The sequence below is a fragment of the Hibiscus syriacus genome, unplaced genomic scaffold (genome assembly GCF_006381635.1).
Source record: "Hibiscus syriacus cultivar Baekdansim isolate YM2019G1 unplaced genomic scaffold, ASM638163v2 tig00110156_pilon, whole genome shotgun sequence".
NCBI lineage: Eukaryota > Viridiplantae > Streptophyta > Magnoliopsida > Malvales > Malvaceae > Hibiscus > Hibiscus syriacus.
The window spans coordinates 1,803,328-1,819,468 of NW_024062606.1; the positions used below are offsets into that span (position 1 = coordinate 1,803,328).

General features: G+C 35.2%; 1 protein-coding gene and 1 pseudogene across 1 annotated transcript; one reads left to right on the plus strand and one right to left on the minus strand.

Annotated features, from left to right (window-relative positions):
• Nucleotides 1–13,914, minus strand: part of LOC120215778 — a 33,353-nt pseudogene extending 19,439 nt beyond the window's left edge.
• Nucleotides 13,915–14,609: 695 nt separating this feature from the next.
• On the plus strand, nt 14,610–15,831 carry LOC120215972. Its single transcript, XM_039213502.1, has 2 exons — nt 14,610–15,424; nt 15,583–15,831. Exons 1-2 carry the CDS (start codon nt 14,705–14,707, stop codon nt 15,736–15,738), a joined length of 876 nt encoding a protein of 291 aa, XP_039069433.1. The 5' UTR covers nt 14,610–14,704; the 3' UTR covers nt 15,739–15,831.
• Nucleotides 15,832–16,141: the final 310 nt, after the last annotated feature.

Genomic DNA, 16,141 nt, shown 5'->3' on the forward strand with positions numbered 1-16,141 from the left:
TAAGACTTTATTATGTAATAATGGAAGAACATGGAATAAGTTATATGATAGAGGCATAAGAAATGAAATGAACATGAGAGAATAAGATAATCAAGTATAAGTCATATGATATGTTATAAGTGATTATACGAGAAATGTTAGGAGACTCTAAGAGAATAGTATGAATTCGAGGGCATAAATAAGGATACATAAGTTATATAGAGAATATTGATAAATTAAAGGAAACTATGGTTTATGTATTAAAGTGAAGAGCTACAAAGTTTTATTAAAGAGTATTGTGGAAGTCATGAGAAATTAAACTAAATAAATAGATGGTTTATGTGAGTGAAAAGGGAAAATGATATAAAATAAGTGAAATTATTTATAGGATAGAATGATACTAATTGAACATGTAATATAAACTTTATAAAGGAGTACTTTGGTAAAATCATTATATGATACAATTATAGAATATTACTATACAAATTATATTAAAATAGTATATATGAGAATATGAGTAAGTTTATAGGTTATTGATAGGACATATAAGAGTATATAAATGTATGATAATATGAAAAAAGTGAACTAAGTTTAATGATGTTGAACTCTATGAGTAGAAGTTATGTGATTATAAGTAACATGATTATATGATCACAAGATATTATACATGATATGAGATATATGAAAGAGAAAATATATGTTATATGAAATATTATATGACTATGCGATTATATGAAAATGTTCTACGCGTAAGTGAACCATGTGTTTATATGTATATGGGATATGTGATTTATATGACGATGAGATATGTGAAAGAACTATATGACTATGTGTATATGTGAATGTATGTTAACATAAATAGTAATGCCCATGTTATGTGTCATGAGAGCTAGGGGTATAGTTGGCATGCCAAGAGTCGAGGGTCTATGTGGTTCTTCGGGACATATATGTATTCTTTGGAATATGTGTGAAGTCTGGTGAGACACATACTTGATCCTTGGCATATGTATATGATTCTTAAGGAATGATATGTGGTCCTTCGGGACATATATGTATTCTTTGGAACATGTGTGAAGTCTGGTGAGACACATACTTGATCCCTAGTATATGTATATGATTCTTAAGGAATGATATGTGGTCCTTATGGACATTATTTTATGGCACTCCGGTGCAATTCTACGCGGCACTCTGATGCAATTCTACGTGGCACTTCGGTGTAATTATACGAGCTGTGGTGACAGCATAGTGCACAACCTCTATAGACTCACATATCTATAGTTCTCACATGTGTACATGGGCTTTGAAAAGAGAACATAATTTGATATAATGATATATGTATTTCTCGTGACATGGTAGAAGTGCATATATGTCATGGTGATATGAGATGCTATGCGTTTATGTATTATATGATTATAGAAATTAGTAATGTATTGTGGCATATTAAAATATATATAATATGTTTATATTCATTATATGCTCATATGACGGAATTGAAGTAATGACAAGGGAATTAGTAAGGATAAACATGTTGGTGATATGAGAATAATGTATGTGATATATGTATATGATGTCTGATATGAATTGCATGATATGATATATGTGTGATAGGGGTTTCGGTATCTGTTACATAATATACATGAATATATGTTGATGTATATGTAAATAAGTTGTATAATTTGATAGCATAAAACAGTCATGCATGATTAGTGGGTATGAATTCCATTAGATGTGTTTTCTTTATGCCTCACTAAGTCATCGACTTAGCGTGTGAGTGTTTCACCCGCAGGTTACCGAAAGTGAATATAGAAGCTGTGAGGAGCAATACAGGTCATCATCTCCCTTACAAGATTTCAGATCAGAAAATAAATGAGTTAAATGATTTTTGTTATTTTGAATATAGTTGGCATGTACTAATTGATTGAGTTAAATATGCTCTGATTGATTTTGGTTATTGTGGTCAAATTATGTAACTAAACTGCTTTTACTTTAATGAAAATTTTAAATTTTCTTTGAATTTTGTCAAGAGTCAAAGTTTGAAAAGTCAATGTGACACCTCGGACTCGTATCTGGGTCGAGTACGGGTTGGGGGTGTTACATGTTTCTTAATCAAATAGAATTTGGATTTGCTTTTGATACAGATGGGTCCATCAAGATGTCCAACTCCTTTTGCGATAAGCCTATTGAGGAAGTTATGGTCGGCATTCCTCCAAGGCTTCACTCTACCTGGATGCAATCCCTTGCAGGATGGAAGCAACATGATGAGAGAGACCTGTAGATTAGGTAATCAATTTTTTAGCATGTCTACATTGAAACAAACCTAAGGCAATCTTGGTCTATGGGGATTCAGGAGTTTTTAGTTTATCCACTTGTGTAGAAATTGAATTCTCAAGAAAAAAGGCTTTTATTTTTCACTACACAATCTGATTTTACAAGAAGAGATATATACAAGTGTTTTCAAGAGCTTGAGATAAGGTAGAGTTCTAAAGTTAGTGTCAAAGTAGAATACTAGTGTTTACATTCAATTATAACTCACACTCCCCTCAAGTTGGGGAATATATGTTGTAAAGACCCAGCTTGGATGTAATCTCGTCGAAATTGATTCTTGGAAGTGCCTTGGTCAAAATATCGGCTAGTTGACTTTTGAAGAGACATAATTGAGTCTTACGGTTCCATCATTCACTTTTTATGAAATGAAGTGTCTGTCGATCTCCACATGCTTTGTTTTGTCGCGTTGTACCGGATTTTTAGCAATGCTTATAGTCAACTTACTATCATTATGAAGTTCAAAGTGGGGCTTTTTTTCGTTAACTCCTAGCTCAGTTAAAAGTCGGTGTAACTAAATGGCTTCACAAATTTCAAGTGTCATTGCCCGATATTCTACTTCTAGACTACTTTAAAAAATTACGACCTGATTCTTGCTTCTCCAAGTCACCAAATTTCCCCAAACAAACGAACAATATCTTGTTGTTGATCACCTATCTGTTAACTCTCCAGCCCAACTTGAGTATGAGAAGATCTTGATTGTTCCATCTTCATGTTTTCTGAAAATTAACCCATAACCCAGTGTCATCTTCAAATACCTTAAAATACGAGATATTGCTTCCAAATGTTTTTCTCTAGGATTATTCATGTACTGACTCACGATACTCACAGAGAAGGCTATGTATGGTCTAGTAAGTGACAAGTAGATGAGCTTGCCCACTAACCTTTGATATTGTTCTTTGTTTACTAGAGTTCTATTTTCCTTTAACTTTAAATTTGCTTCTATGGGGGTTTCTGAAGGCTTGCAACATGTAAATCTGGTTTAAAATAGTAAGTCCATAATATACTTTCTCTGATTTATGACAATCTATTCTTTTGATCTTGTCACTTCCATGCCCTAAAAATACCTCAGGGTCCCTAAGTCATTGGTTTCAAATTCTCAAATTCTTTGAAGTCATCACCTGTGATGTTGATGTCATCAACGTAGAAAAATAAGATTATTTTTTTATTGTTTAGATCAGTCTTCACAAACAGAGTACGATTAGATTGACATTGCTTATAGTTGTCTTGTAAGAGTACCTTCATGAATCTATCAAACCAAGCACGGGGGATTATTTTAGTCCATACAACGACTTCAACAATTTGCATACCTGTTGATTTTTAGATTTCATTTGTACACCCGATGGAATTTGCATATAAACCTCCTATTCAAGATTGCCATTGAGAAATGCATTTTTGACATCAAGTTGATGGAGTGTCCAATCCTTATTAACTGCTAATGTAACATCCTCAATACCGGGTTAGTGATTTAAGTGTAAGATTTTAAAAATTCAGTGACCAAATTAAATAAATCAAAAAGTGAAGGAATTAATTAAAAGATATTGGTGTAGGATGAATTAATAAGTAAATGAGAAGTAAAAGGGTCATTGAACAAATAAAAGAATAAAATAATAAATTGTGGGTATTATAATACCCATGTGGATGAATTGAAGAGATAAGAAACTTATCTTCTTCATCTTCTTCTCTCAACGTGAAGTACCCAAGCTTAAGGTAAGAATCTAAACCTTGGTCGTTTCTTTGATTTTTAGCTTGGAAATTAAAGTTTGGATGTTATATAAGCTAAAGGAAAGCTTATATGACATTAAAACAACAAGATAAATGTTTTAGAGATAGATTTGAAAAATGGGTTTTTAGATGAAATTTTGATATGGATGAGTTTTTGAGGTTTGAATAAGATTTTTGACTTGTCAAGAGGTTAATTAAGGAATATAGAGTGTTAGAATTGATTAATAACATGTTTGAAATTTGTGTATGATTCTTAGCATTAAGAATTTGAATGAAGGATGAGAGATTTTAAAGTGGTGAAATGATAGAAGTTAGTTAAAATGGTTGTAGTTAAGTTTAGTGGTATGAAAGGAATTTTGTATGAGAAAATTTAGTGAAGAATTGATGATTTTCGGATTTGAACAGTAAATTTCTAGATAAAATTTACAGAATATGCGGAGGGAACCGATACCCCTGGGGGAAATCGATTCCCCCTAAAGGAAAAGTTGAAATTGGTTCATTAAATTTGTTTAAGTTGTTAGAGGTTAATTGCAAGGTTTAGGATTTTGATAATTGTCTCAAAAATTATGTTCATGTAGATATCGAGCCTAAACGAGTTCCGGAACAAGGGACAAGTAAGATCGATCGAGGGAAAGACAAAGAGATTTAGGTGAGTGTATATGCATAGCATGATTATAGAAATACATTCAGGTCTAGACTTGTGATAAGTCTAGATTTTATATCTTGATACATGAATAATAATATGACTTCTAAGTGTACATTACTATGATAATATGTTATGTGTGTTATATGCATTGTTTTACCTGATTTATGTATTACATGAAAATGTGAGACTATGTGATAAAGGTAAGAAGTTACATGTCTACGCGATATAAACTACGTGAAATATAAAAGCCCATGTTATGTAGATGAGAACTATAGGTATAGTTGGCATGCCAAGAGTAGAGGGTCTACGTGGTCTTTCGGGATAAAATTCTACGTGGTCCTTCGGGACGTATATGTATTCTTTGGAGCATGTATGATGTCTTTTGAGACATTTACTTGATCCTTGGTGTATGTATATGATTCTTAAAGAATTTCTATATGGTCCTTAGGGACATATTATATGGCACTACGGTGCAATTATACGTGGCACTTCGGTGCATCTCTACGCGGTCCTTTGGGACAAATTCTATGCGGCACTTCAGTGCAAATTTATATGAGCTGTGGTGACAGCATAGTGCACAACCTCACAGTACTCACATACCTCGGGTTCTCAGTATTGTATCATGGGCTATTGAATCTATTGAACTTACGGAATTTATTATATGAATTTATGATGATTAAATTGAGAAGATTATTGGTAAGGTACATTGTTATGTAGCTTACATTGATTGCATAGATGTCTTTGTTACGTTTCATTTTATTATAGCAACATTGTTATATTTCATTGTTATTATTATTATGCCTCACTAAGTCTATGACTTAGCGTGTAAGCGATTTACACGTAAGTACGAAGAACCAAGATTAGCAGAAATAGAAGTGGCAAAAACAACAACACTGCTAGAAGATTAGATCAGAAGTAATTAATAAAGTATGTATTTTGATTGTGTATAATATGTTGGCATGTAAGAAATGTAATAAGTTGTTAGTACTAACGCTCTGATCAACTTTTCTAATGTTTTGAACGTATTTATGTAAAAGTAAATGTATAGTAATGAACGGTTAAATTTTTACGAGTTTTATGTACGTTTTACGGAAGTACTGTAGCAGGGGAATTGATTCCCTGTAGCGGGTACCGATTCCCTATTTGCATTTTGGAAAATTTATGTAATCGGTACTGTAGCAGGTTACTGTAGCGGGGAATTGATCATACGTATTTTAATGTACACAAATACGTTTTTGCCTAAAATTTTATAATAAACATAATTCAATAATTTATTATAGTACTTTCTTAAAATAAGTTCAAATGTTTTGTTATTTTGTAAGGAAAAATGTTTTAAAAAGGCAATGTGACATCTCTGACTCGTATTCGGATCGGGTACGGGTTGGGGTGTTACATTTAATGGCATCAGAGCTAAGGTTTAGTCGATTCTCGGCATAAACCGGAGTCTAGAGTGTCATATAATATATACATGCCAACAAATAGTGAAAACTTCTGATCTGATGGAATAGTAAGTATGTTGTTTTGCTAATAGAATTATAAGGTTGTATTTTTATAGATGTTCGGACAAGGTAGTTCTAAGAATGAAGCAGGAGATGATAGACCCGCTGAAAGTAATAATTCACCTGCTCTGGCCAGGCATAGTGAAGAACATACACCTTCTGGAGTGCCTGTAGCTGATCAAGATGTGTTCTTTAGAACATTAGATGCAGTATTGACGCGTTTCCAACCTCCTGCTCCATAAACTCCCAGAGTAAATGTAGCAAAGGAGTTGAGAGGATTAGCAAGGTTTAGGATTTTGATAATTGTCTCAAAAATTATGTTCATGTAGATATCGAGCCTAAACGAGTTCCGGAACAAGGGACAAGTAAGATCGATCGAGGGAAAGACAAAGAGATTTAGGTGAGTGTATATGCATAGCATGATTATAGAAATACATTCAGGTCTAGACTTGTGATAAGTCTAGATTTTATATCTTGATACATGAATAATAATATGACTTCTAAGTGTACATTACTATGATAATATGTTATGTGTGTTATATGCATTGTTTTACCTGATTTATGTATTACATGAAAATGTGAGACTAGTTATGCAACATGGAGTTATATGATTACATGAAAAGATGATATGAGCTATGTGATAAAGGTAAGAAGTTACATGTCTACGCGATATAAACTACGTGAAATATAAAAGCCCATGTTATGTAGATGAGAACTATAGGTATAGTTGGCATGCCAAGAGTAGAGGGTCTACGTGGTCTTTCGGGATAAAATTCTACGTGGTCCTTCGGGACGTATATGTATTCTTTGGAGCATGTATGATGTCTTTTGAGACATTTACTTGATCCTTGGTGTATGTATATGATTCTTAAAGAATTTCTATATGGTCCTTAGGGACATATTATATGGCACTACGGTGCAATTATACGTGGCACTTCGGTGCATCTCTACGCGGTCCTTTGGGACAAATTCTATGCGGCACTTCAGTGCAAATTTATATGAGCTGTGGTGACAGCATAGTGCACAACCTCACAGTACTCACATACCTCGGGTTCTCAGTATTGTATCATGGGCTATTGAATCTATTGAACTTACGGAATTTATTATATGAATTTATGATGATTAAATTGAGAAGATTATTGGTAAGGTACATTGTTATGTAGCTTACATTGATTGCATAGATGTCTTTGTTACGTTTCATTTTATTATAGCAACATTGTTATATTTCATTGTTATTATTATTATGCCTCACTAAGTCTATGACTTAGCGTGTAAGCGATTTACACGTAAGTACGAAGAACCAAGATTAGCAGAAATAGAAGTGGCAAAAACAACAACACTGCTAGAAGATTAGATCAAAAGTAATTAATAAAGTATGTATTTTGATTGTGTATAATATGTTGGCATGTAAGAAATGTAATAAGTTGTTAGTACTAACGCTCTGATCAACTTTTCTAATGTTTTGAACGTATTTATGTAAAAGTAAATGTATAGTAATGAACGGTTAAATTTTTACGAGTTTTATGTACGTTTTACGGAAGTACTGTAGCAGGGGAATTGATTCCCTGTAGCGGGTACCGATTCCCTATTTGCATTTTGGAAAATTTATGTAATCGGTATTGTAGCTGGTTACTGTAGCAGGGAATTGATCATACGTATTTTAATGTACACAAATACGTTTTTGCCTAAAATTTTATAATAAACATAATTCAATAATTTATTATAGTACTTTCTTAAAATAAGTTCAAATGTTTTGTTATTTTGTAAGGAAAAATGTTTTAAAAAGGCAATGTGACATCTCTGACTCGTATTCGGATCGGGTACGGGTTGGGGTGTTACATTTAATGGCATCAGAGCTAAGGTTTAGTCGATTCTCGGCATAAACCGGAGTCTAGAGTGTCATATAATATATACATGCCAACAAATAGTGAAAACTTCTGATCTGATGGAATAGTAAGTATGTTGTTTTGCTAATAGAATTATAAGGTTGTATTTTTATAGATGTTCGGACAAGGTAGTTCTAAGAATGAAGCAGGAGATGATAGACCCGCTGAAAGTAATAATTCACCTGCTCTGGCCAGGCATAGTGAAGAACATACACCTTCTGGAGTGCCTGTAGCTGATCAAGATGTGTTCTTTAGAACATTAGATGCAGTATTGACGCGTTTCCAACCTCCTGCTCCATAAACTCCCAGAGTAAATGTAGCAAAGGAGTTGAGAGGATTAGAAGCTCCCGAATTTAAGGGAGAAGCCGAGGAAGGTTCGGTTGCAGCGGATCTTTGGCTGAATGATTTGAAAATCATGTTAGATGGTCTTCACTGTTCTGAAGTAGAGAAACTGGATGGAGTTGTGTCATTACTAAGGGGTCAAGCGAGGATATGGTGGATGAACGTCACCATGAGGATGTCAAGTGACCAGTTGACGTGGTATCTGTTCTTGGAAGAATTTAAACACAAATATATTGGAGATCAATTCATCAGACAAATGAAGCAGGAGTTTATGAATTTAAAGTAGATGAATCGCTCTGTATACGAATATGAATATGAATTTAATAAGCTGAGTCGGTTTTCTTCAGAGCTTGTGCCTACAGAAAAATATGCTTGTGAATGGTTTGTGGAGGGCTTGCGCCCTAGATTGAAAGAGATGCTGATAGTACTGATCTTGTCCTCATTCCAAGAGGTGATTAATCGTGCTAAAGCTCAGGACTCAAAAGTTCAAACATCTAAGAGGATAGGTGTTTTTTCAAGCACAACACTACCAAAAAGAGGAAGATATTCAAGATTCCGACCTCAAGCTAGATCAGAATCAATTGCATCTTCTGCTAGAGAAGCAAGTCAGATGAGAGCTCGACAGACACAATCAGTGGGATATGGTATTGGGAGATCCACTCCGGGTCAAGCAAGACAGTGTCAGCATTGTGGGAAAAATCATTTTGGAACATGTTGAATGGCTTTTGGAGTCTGTTTTCGATGCGGTGAAGCCGAACATTTTATTCGAGATTGCCCATTAATGGTTGGTGAGTCTACACCATCTGAAAGAAATGTTTCTGCCTCACAAAGAGGACGAGGAAGAGGTAGAGGAAGGAATCAATCTGAATCCTCTACATAACCTAAAATTCGCTCCACTGCACGAGTATATAATTTAAAGACAAGTGAAGACCGTGATGATCCTGATATTATAGCAGGTACTTTCCAGCTGTATGATAAATTAGAATTGGTGTTGATTGATATGGGTTCCAATTATTCTTATATTACCAGTAAATTAGTAAAAAAAATTGAGAATTCTATTAGAGGCTACGAGTAATGAGGTGATAGTAACTAACCCTTTAGGGCATAGTGCTCGGGTAAACAAGGTTTGTAAGGGGTGTCCTCTAAAGATTCGGGGAATTGAGTTTCCTGCTAATATGATGGAACTACCTTTTGAGGAATTCGAAGTGATTCTGGGAATGGATTGGTTGTTTTGTTATTATGGAAATGTTGATTGTAGATTCAAAAAGGTAAACCTGAAGAGTCCAAAAGGGATAGAAGTAAATGTGATTAGTGAAAGAATTAATCCTTTAACAAATGTAATATCGGTAATGGCAGCAAAGAAGTTGATGCTACAAGGATGTCAAGGTTTTCTTGCAAATGTAGTAGATACAAGAGTTAAAGAGAAAGGGTTAGATGAGGTTCTGATAGTCGAAGAATTTCCTGATGTGTTCCTTGTTGAGTTACAAGGATTACCTCCAGATAGAGAGATAGAGTTTCAAATTGAAGTTATGCCGGGAACAGCTCCTATTGCAATGACATCTTATCGTATGGCTCCGAAAGAATTGTAAGAATTAAAGAAGCAATTGCAAGAGTTGCTAGAAAAGAGATTTATTAGACCAAGTGTCTCACCATGGGGAGCTCCGATTTTGTTTGTAAAAAAGAAATATGGTTCAATGCGTCTTTGCATTGATTATAGGCAACTCAATAAAGTAACCATCAAGAATAAGTATCCCCTTTCCCGAATTGACGATTTATTTGATCAGTTAAAGGGAGCTTCAGTGTTCTCGAAAATTGATTTACGTTCTGGTTATCATCAATTAAAGATTCAAGATAAGGATATTCCAAAGACGACATTTAGAACGAGATATGATCACTATGAGTTTATCGTGATGCCATTTGGAGTTGCGAATGCACCAGTTGCTTTCATGGACCTCATGAACAGGATTTTTTAGCCCTATTTGGATCAGTTTGTTGTTGTCTTTATTGATGACATATTGGTGTACTCGAAATCCCAAGAAGAGCATAACACACATCTGAGGATCATTTTGCAAATTCTAAGAGAAAAGAAGCTTTATGCTAAACTCTCCAAATGTGAATTCTGGTTGAAGGAAGTGACTTTCCTTGAATTCTGGTGTACCCGACTAGCTTATTGTCTTTAGGAAGATTGCAAATAGTCCAGGTTTTGTTGTTTTCAAGAGCTGAGAGTTCTTCTTCTATTGTTTTCTTCAATTCGAGAATTTTTAGAGCTTTTCCTATGGTATCTGAAATGCAGATGTTTTCAACCTTGGCTGTAAATGACTTAAATCCAGACATTAGTTTACCATAAGCAATAATTTTTTTGATAGGATCAGTTGTACACCTTCTCACTCTATTTCTTTGAGCAATGGGTAGTTCACTAGTATCAACCAAAACATCTAACTTACTTTGATCACCTTCTTCACCTTCCAAGGAATCTGAGCCTGGTTGTGGTTCCTGACAATGTGTCGACAGTGTGAGAATAGGTGGGGTAAATTTTGGTCGCCTTTTGTTAGATGTATATCATTATGGGAAATATATGGATACATAAATGGATTAGGTGTTTTGGGTGAATCAGCTTGGTGTGGTGTTTGGGCACTAGGTGGTATTTGAATGATTCAGGCGATAGTTGAAGTTATATAGGTTCAATGGGAGATAGGTTGATGGGTAACTATGTATGAATAGGAAAGTGTTGAAATTCACACTCACTTTCCCACTGGATTTCAGTTTTAGAGAAGAAAGGTTTATGTTCAAGAAAGATAACATTCATGGAAGTGAACATTTTCTAAAGATAATGACCTAACAAAGACACAACGAACTGCCTGTGGATCAAGTTTGGACTTAGTGGGGAAATGATCATGGCAGAAAAATGTACAATCAAAGACACGAAGAGGAATAACAATAGTGAACAATTTAAAATGAGGAAAATTTGAGAAAAAACATCTCATGGACATTGAAATTTAATGACTTTACTGGGTATGCGATTAATGAGATATGTTGCGGTTAAGAAAGCCTCACCCTAAAAGTAGTTAGGAACATGAGTAGGAAAAAGAAAAGTTTGGGTTACCTCAAGAAGATGACGATTTTTATGTTTGGCTACCCTCATTTTGTTATGGTGTATCCACACAAGAAGTAAGATGGACAATGCTTTTTTCCTGAAAGAAAGACCTTAACATGTTAGAAAAATATTCACTACCATTATCAGATTTGAGAATACCAATATAACTTTGAAATTGGGTCTCGATCATTTTTATGGAAATGTTTAAAAATTTCCCCAGCCTCGAATTTATCTTTCATGAGAAAGTCTATGTGGTACGAGAGTGATCGTTGATGAAAAAGATGAGCCAATGTACCTCATGTAAGCCTTTGACACAAGAATGACCCCAAATATCACTATGTATCATAAAAAACAGTTTGGAAGAATGATAAGGCGAAGGAGAATACGTACTGTGAATGTGTTTAGCAAGATGACATATATAACAAGAAAAAGTTGAAGGATTTTTGTTAATGAACAACTTGGGAAACAATTTAGCAATATAACTAAAACTCGAATGACCTAACCTGAAATGCCATAAAACAATTTCAGTAGACGTATCACTAGAGAATGAGATATGGAAACATATGAGGATACAATAGTAGAGGTTGTTGTTTTGTGAACCAAAGAATGTGCTTCAAGGATGCATAAGCCATTACGATGCTTATCATTGCCAATCACCATCCCGAGCTCAAATCCTGAAATTCACAAATATCATAGTTAAATCAGGAAGCACAACCCAAATTCGAAGATAATTTACTGGCCAAAAGAAGATTGCAAGCTAAATTTGGGACATATATACATTAGATAAAGTGATATGGTTGTTAATCTGAATTGAGTCACTTCCCATAATAGAAGAAAGTGAACCATCGATCGTTCGAACACTACAGGAAGAATCTGTCTTTGTAAAATTCTAAAAGAGGGTGAGATCACTCGTCATGTGGTCATTTGCGCTTGAATCAACAATCCAAGAAACATAACCTTTTGAGAATAGAGCAAAGTTAGATATACTTTCACTCACAGTACATGCATGTTTTCAGTGACCCGTGATATATAGACGAACTGATTGAGATCAATGAAGATAATTATCGCCATTCAAACGATGACATGTGATGGAAGAGGAGCCTGCATCTGTTGTGAGTGGGTGGACGATGGAGGTGCCTACCTCTGGAGGAACTTCAGATTATTACGGATGAACCATTATCGAAAAAAGAACCTATTTATTTCTTGTTTTTTCCTATTTTTCATTTTTTTAATAATGAATATTCATGTATCGGGGGGAAAACTTACAATGGTGTTGCGAAAAAAAAACAAAAAAAGGATTCAGTAAACGCTGTGATTAGGGCAGCAATATGGCAACGAATGGAGCATCGAATGGAGAAACGCTGTGATTTCTCTGGCGCAACGAGGTGAATGGCGTGACGATGAGAGTGACGATGCGAGTGAATCTGTGTGGTGAGGAGATTTTGCATGATGGAGAGGGCGACGGTTGTGACTGGGGAAGTGTTGTAATGGGTCCGACATTGTGAGTTGGTTGAAGTGGTGGGTTGGGCGACGGTGTGGGAAGTGGCGTGGTGAGGAGGGGATGTTCTGATATGGTTTTATGGGATTTTGTTGGACTTGGAGGGCGGCATATCAATGGAAGCACACGACCGGTCGAATTTTTAACTAACGGAAGCGGGAGCAACGGTCGGATCAACGCCGACAACTTATACCATGTAGAAAATTAATTCTCAAGAAAAAGGCTTTTATTTTTCACTACATAATATGATTTTACAAAAGGAGATATATACAAGTGTTTTCAAGAGTTTGAGATAAGGTAGAGTTCTAAAGTTAGTGTCAAAGTAAAATATTGGTGTTTACATTAAATTATAACTCACAACTTGAATGTACAATAACCCTTTTTTTAACAAATATTTATAGCTGAGAAGAAAAAAACAGGTTTTAGTTAGTGTGGCTCTATATACCCTTGTACTATTGGGGTGGTTGCCTCTTACTCTTACTATGATTCATGCTCTTAATATGTATCCTTATCCAAATTCATTTTTTCCTTTTCCTTTCCTTACTATGAACCCCTAATTAAACTTAAAAGGTGATAAATGAATCGAACTTGAACAAATAGTTTTATGTTCATTTCTTTTTGTTAAAAATTAAATTATTTGTCAAAGCCACGCGATTAATTGTGTTAGCCTTGCCAATCCTCCTTGATGACATCCCTTGGATACGATCAGTCGGTGGTCTACCTTGGTCATTCGAAGAGCTTTTTCCATCATCTTCCTTCTGCACCTTTCTTTGGGCTCCTTCACCCTTGCTGCTTTCCCTGGGTGTGGGTTCAGACAACTCCATGTTAATTGGCTTGGCCCTTTCAAGCTCTGTAAATTTCTTGTCTATAACTATGGTTTCTAAAAGTCTTTGTGCATCATTGTACTCTTCGGCGAGCTTCATCCCTGGTCTAAATCCTTCAAAGAAGGTCTTGAGAGCGAAAAATGCATGTTGGAGGCAAAGTAACGAAGGCTGCTGGGTCAAACTTGATGGATTTCACAATATCAAAACATTTTTCACAGAGAAACAAAAATAGACAAAGTCAATGGTCAACACAATCACCCACCCTTTCTCTGCCGCAATGTTAGAACGCATTAACATTGGCAATACATTAAACGTCCTAATTCCTTATACGGTGATTGGACCTTCTAAAGGTCCGAATCCAATTTCCTTGTAAAATTTATAGGTCCAATTCTTCAATTAGTTCTTGTCTTATCTATAATTTATAGATTTAGAAATATGTATTCTAATCCGATTGGTTTTTGAGTTTTTAAAATTTTAATCTCAACTCAAATAGATAATTGTTAAATCTATTAAGTCGAAGTTAGTATTGATTTTTATTTTATGTATAAATTATAAATTTAATTTTTATTCTCTGGTTTAATAATTTTAAGTATTTTTAATTTAGTCATATTATTGAAGTGCCACTTGGATATAGATTATAATATTAAAACTAATTAAATTAAAGTATAAAGACTAAATTTATAATTTATAAATAGTATAGGGACTATTTATAAATAAGATCAAATTTATATGGTTATTTTGGGTAAAAAAGAAAATCAATCAATCAGAATTTTTTTCAACAGTACCCACCGCAATGCACAAGCCCCACCCGCCCCTTAAAAAACGCCTTACTCAACGGCATCTCTCCTCCCTTTCCTCAAATTCAAACACCACCGGCAATTCGATAAACATGGCGCACCGCCCCAACCAACGCCGCAGTTCGGCCGCACCGGAACCGAACTCATCTCCCCATCCCTTAGATATCACCTTGAAAAAGTCTCCCAAACAAACCATAACTACTCATCCTACAACCCAAACCTCAGATCCATTAATAGCTTCCGAGAAGCCATTTTTCATGTCCAATCACTTCTCTAGATTGAACCTCAATCACAAAACCCGCGCACCCTCAAAACCCACCGACATCCACCATAATAGAGACATTCGTTTACAAGCCAAAGCTTTGACGGTCTCAGCTGATGCCGATTCCTCCAAGTTTTCGCTTATCAAAGCGACCCACCGCCTAGCCCATGAGAAGGCCAAAGAATCTTTGAAAGATACGTTCAGGAAAGCATCGAAGGATTTGGGTGGAAAGAACCAACAACAACAAAGATCAGTGCTTGATAGCAAGAAATTATCTTTGACAACAGTGAAGGAGAAACAGTTGAAGATTCTACATGAAGGGCACGATGGTGATGTCGATATGAATAAGGCTTCAGCTTCATTGAGCAGGAGAAGATCCTTAAGCGACTCAAAAGTAGAGTTGAGTAGTGTTCTTGCAAATTGTGGTGTCATAATTGTTTCAGTTGATATGCCACCGTTTATGCAGATCCATGCGGTTGATTGTGCCCGGAAGACTCATGATAGCCTTGAAAAGTTCACTTCTAAGGCCCTTGCACTCACTCTCAAGAAGGTAATTCTTATTAATTTGATTAAAAAGAAAGAATTTTCCCCCTTTGATACTATTTGTTTATGAATTTTTGTTGTTCTTGTTGTTGATTCTATGAGCAATGATCTGGGGATTTTAGTTTACGAGTGACATAATTGAGCAACTTAGTTATGTGTATGCAAGAGTTTGATGGTGTGTATGGACCGGCATGGCATTGTATTGTGGGGACGAGTTTTGGGTCTTTTGTAACACATTCAGTTGGTGGGTTTCTCTATTTCTCAATGGATCAAAAGTTGTATGTTCTCTTGTTTAAGACAAGTGTACAATTTCAAAGCTAAAAAAGCATATCTAGTATAGCAAAACTTTTGGAATCATAAAGCAGTGTTCCCCCCCTCATTTGTAGCTTGTACATTGCTTTTCCATAAGAAGAACAAAGGAGTAGGATATTTAAGTCCCTTTTCAAGTGGTCTCACCCTGTATGAACACATTCTTCTTCTAAATGCAGTACCTTTGTATCTGGTTTAGAAAATACAGAATCATCGTTATGTTTGAGCAGTTGTTCATATTGTTTAATTTGATCTTACATTTTAGTTCATCACACTGATAGACAATGGAAGATGCTTTGATTTCAGCACCCTATAGAGTAGCTTAAACGTGGCAGACTGTGATTGGTCCCCGCACTAATAGGAGTCTTTCAAGCTAGAGAGGACCCCCCATGTTCCCTTCTGCAAAGCTCATCTT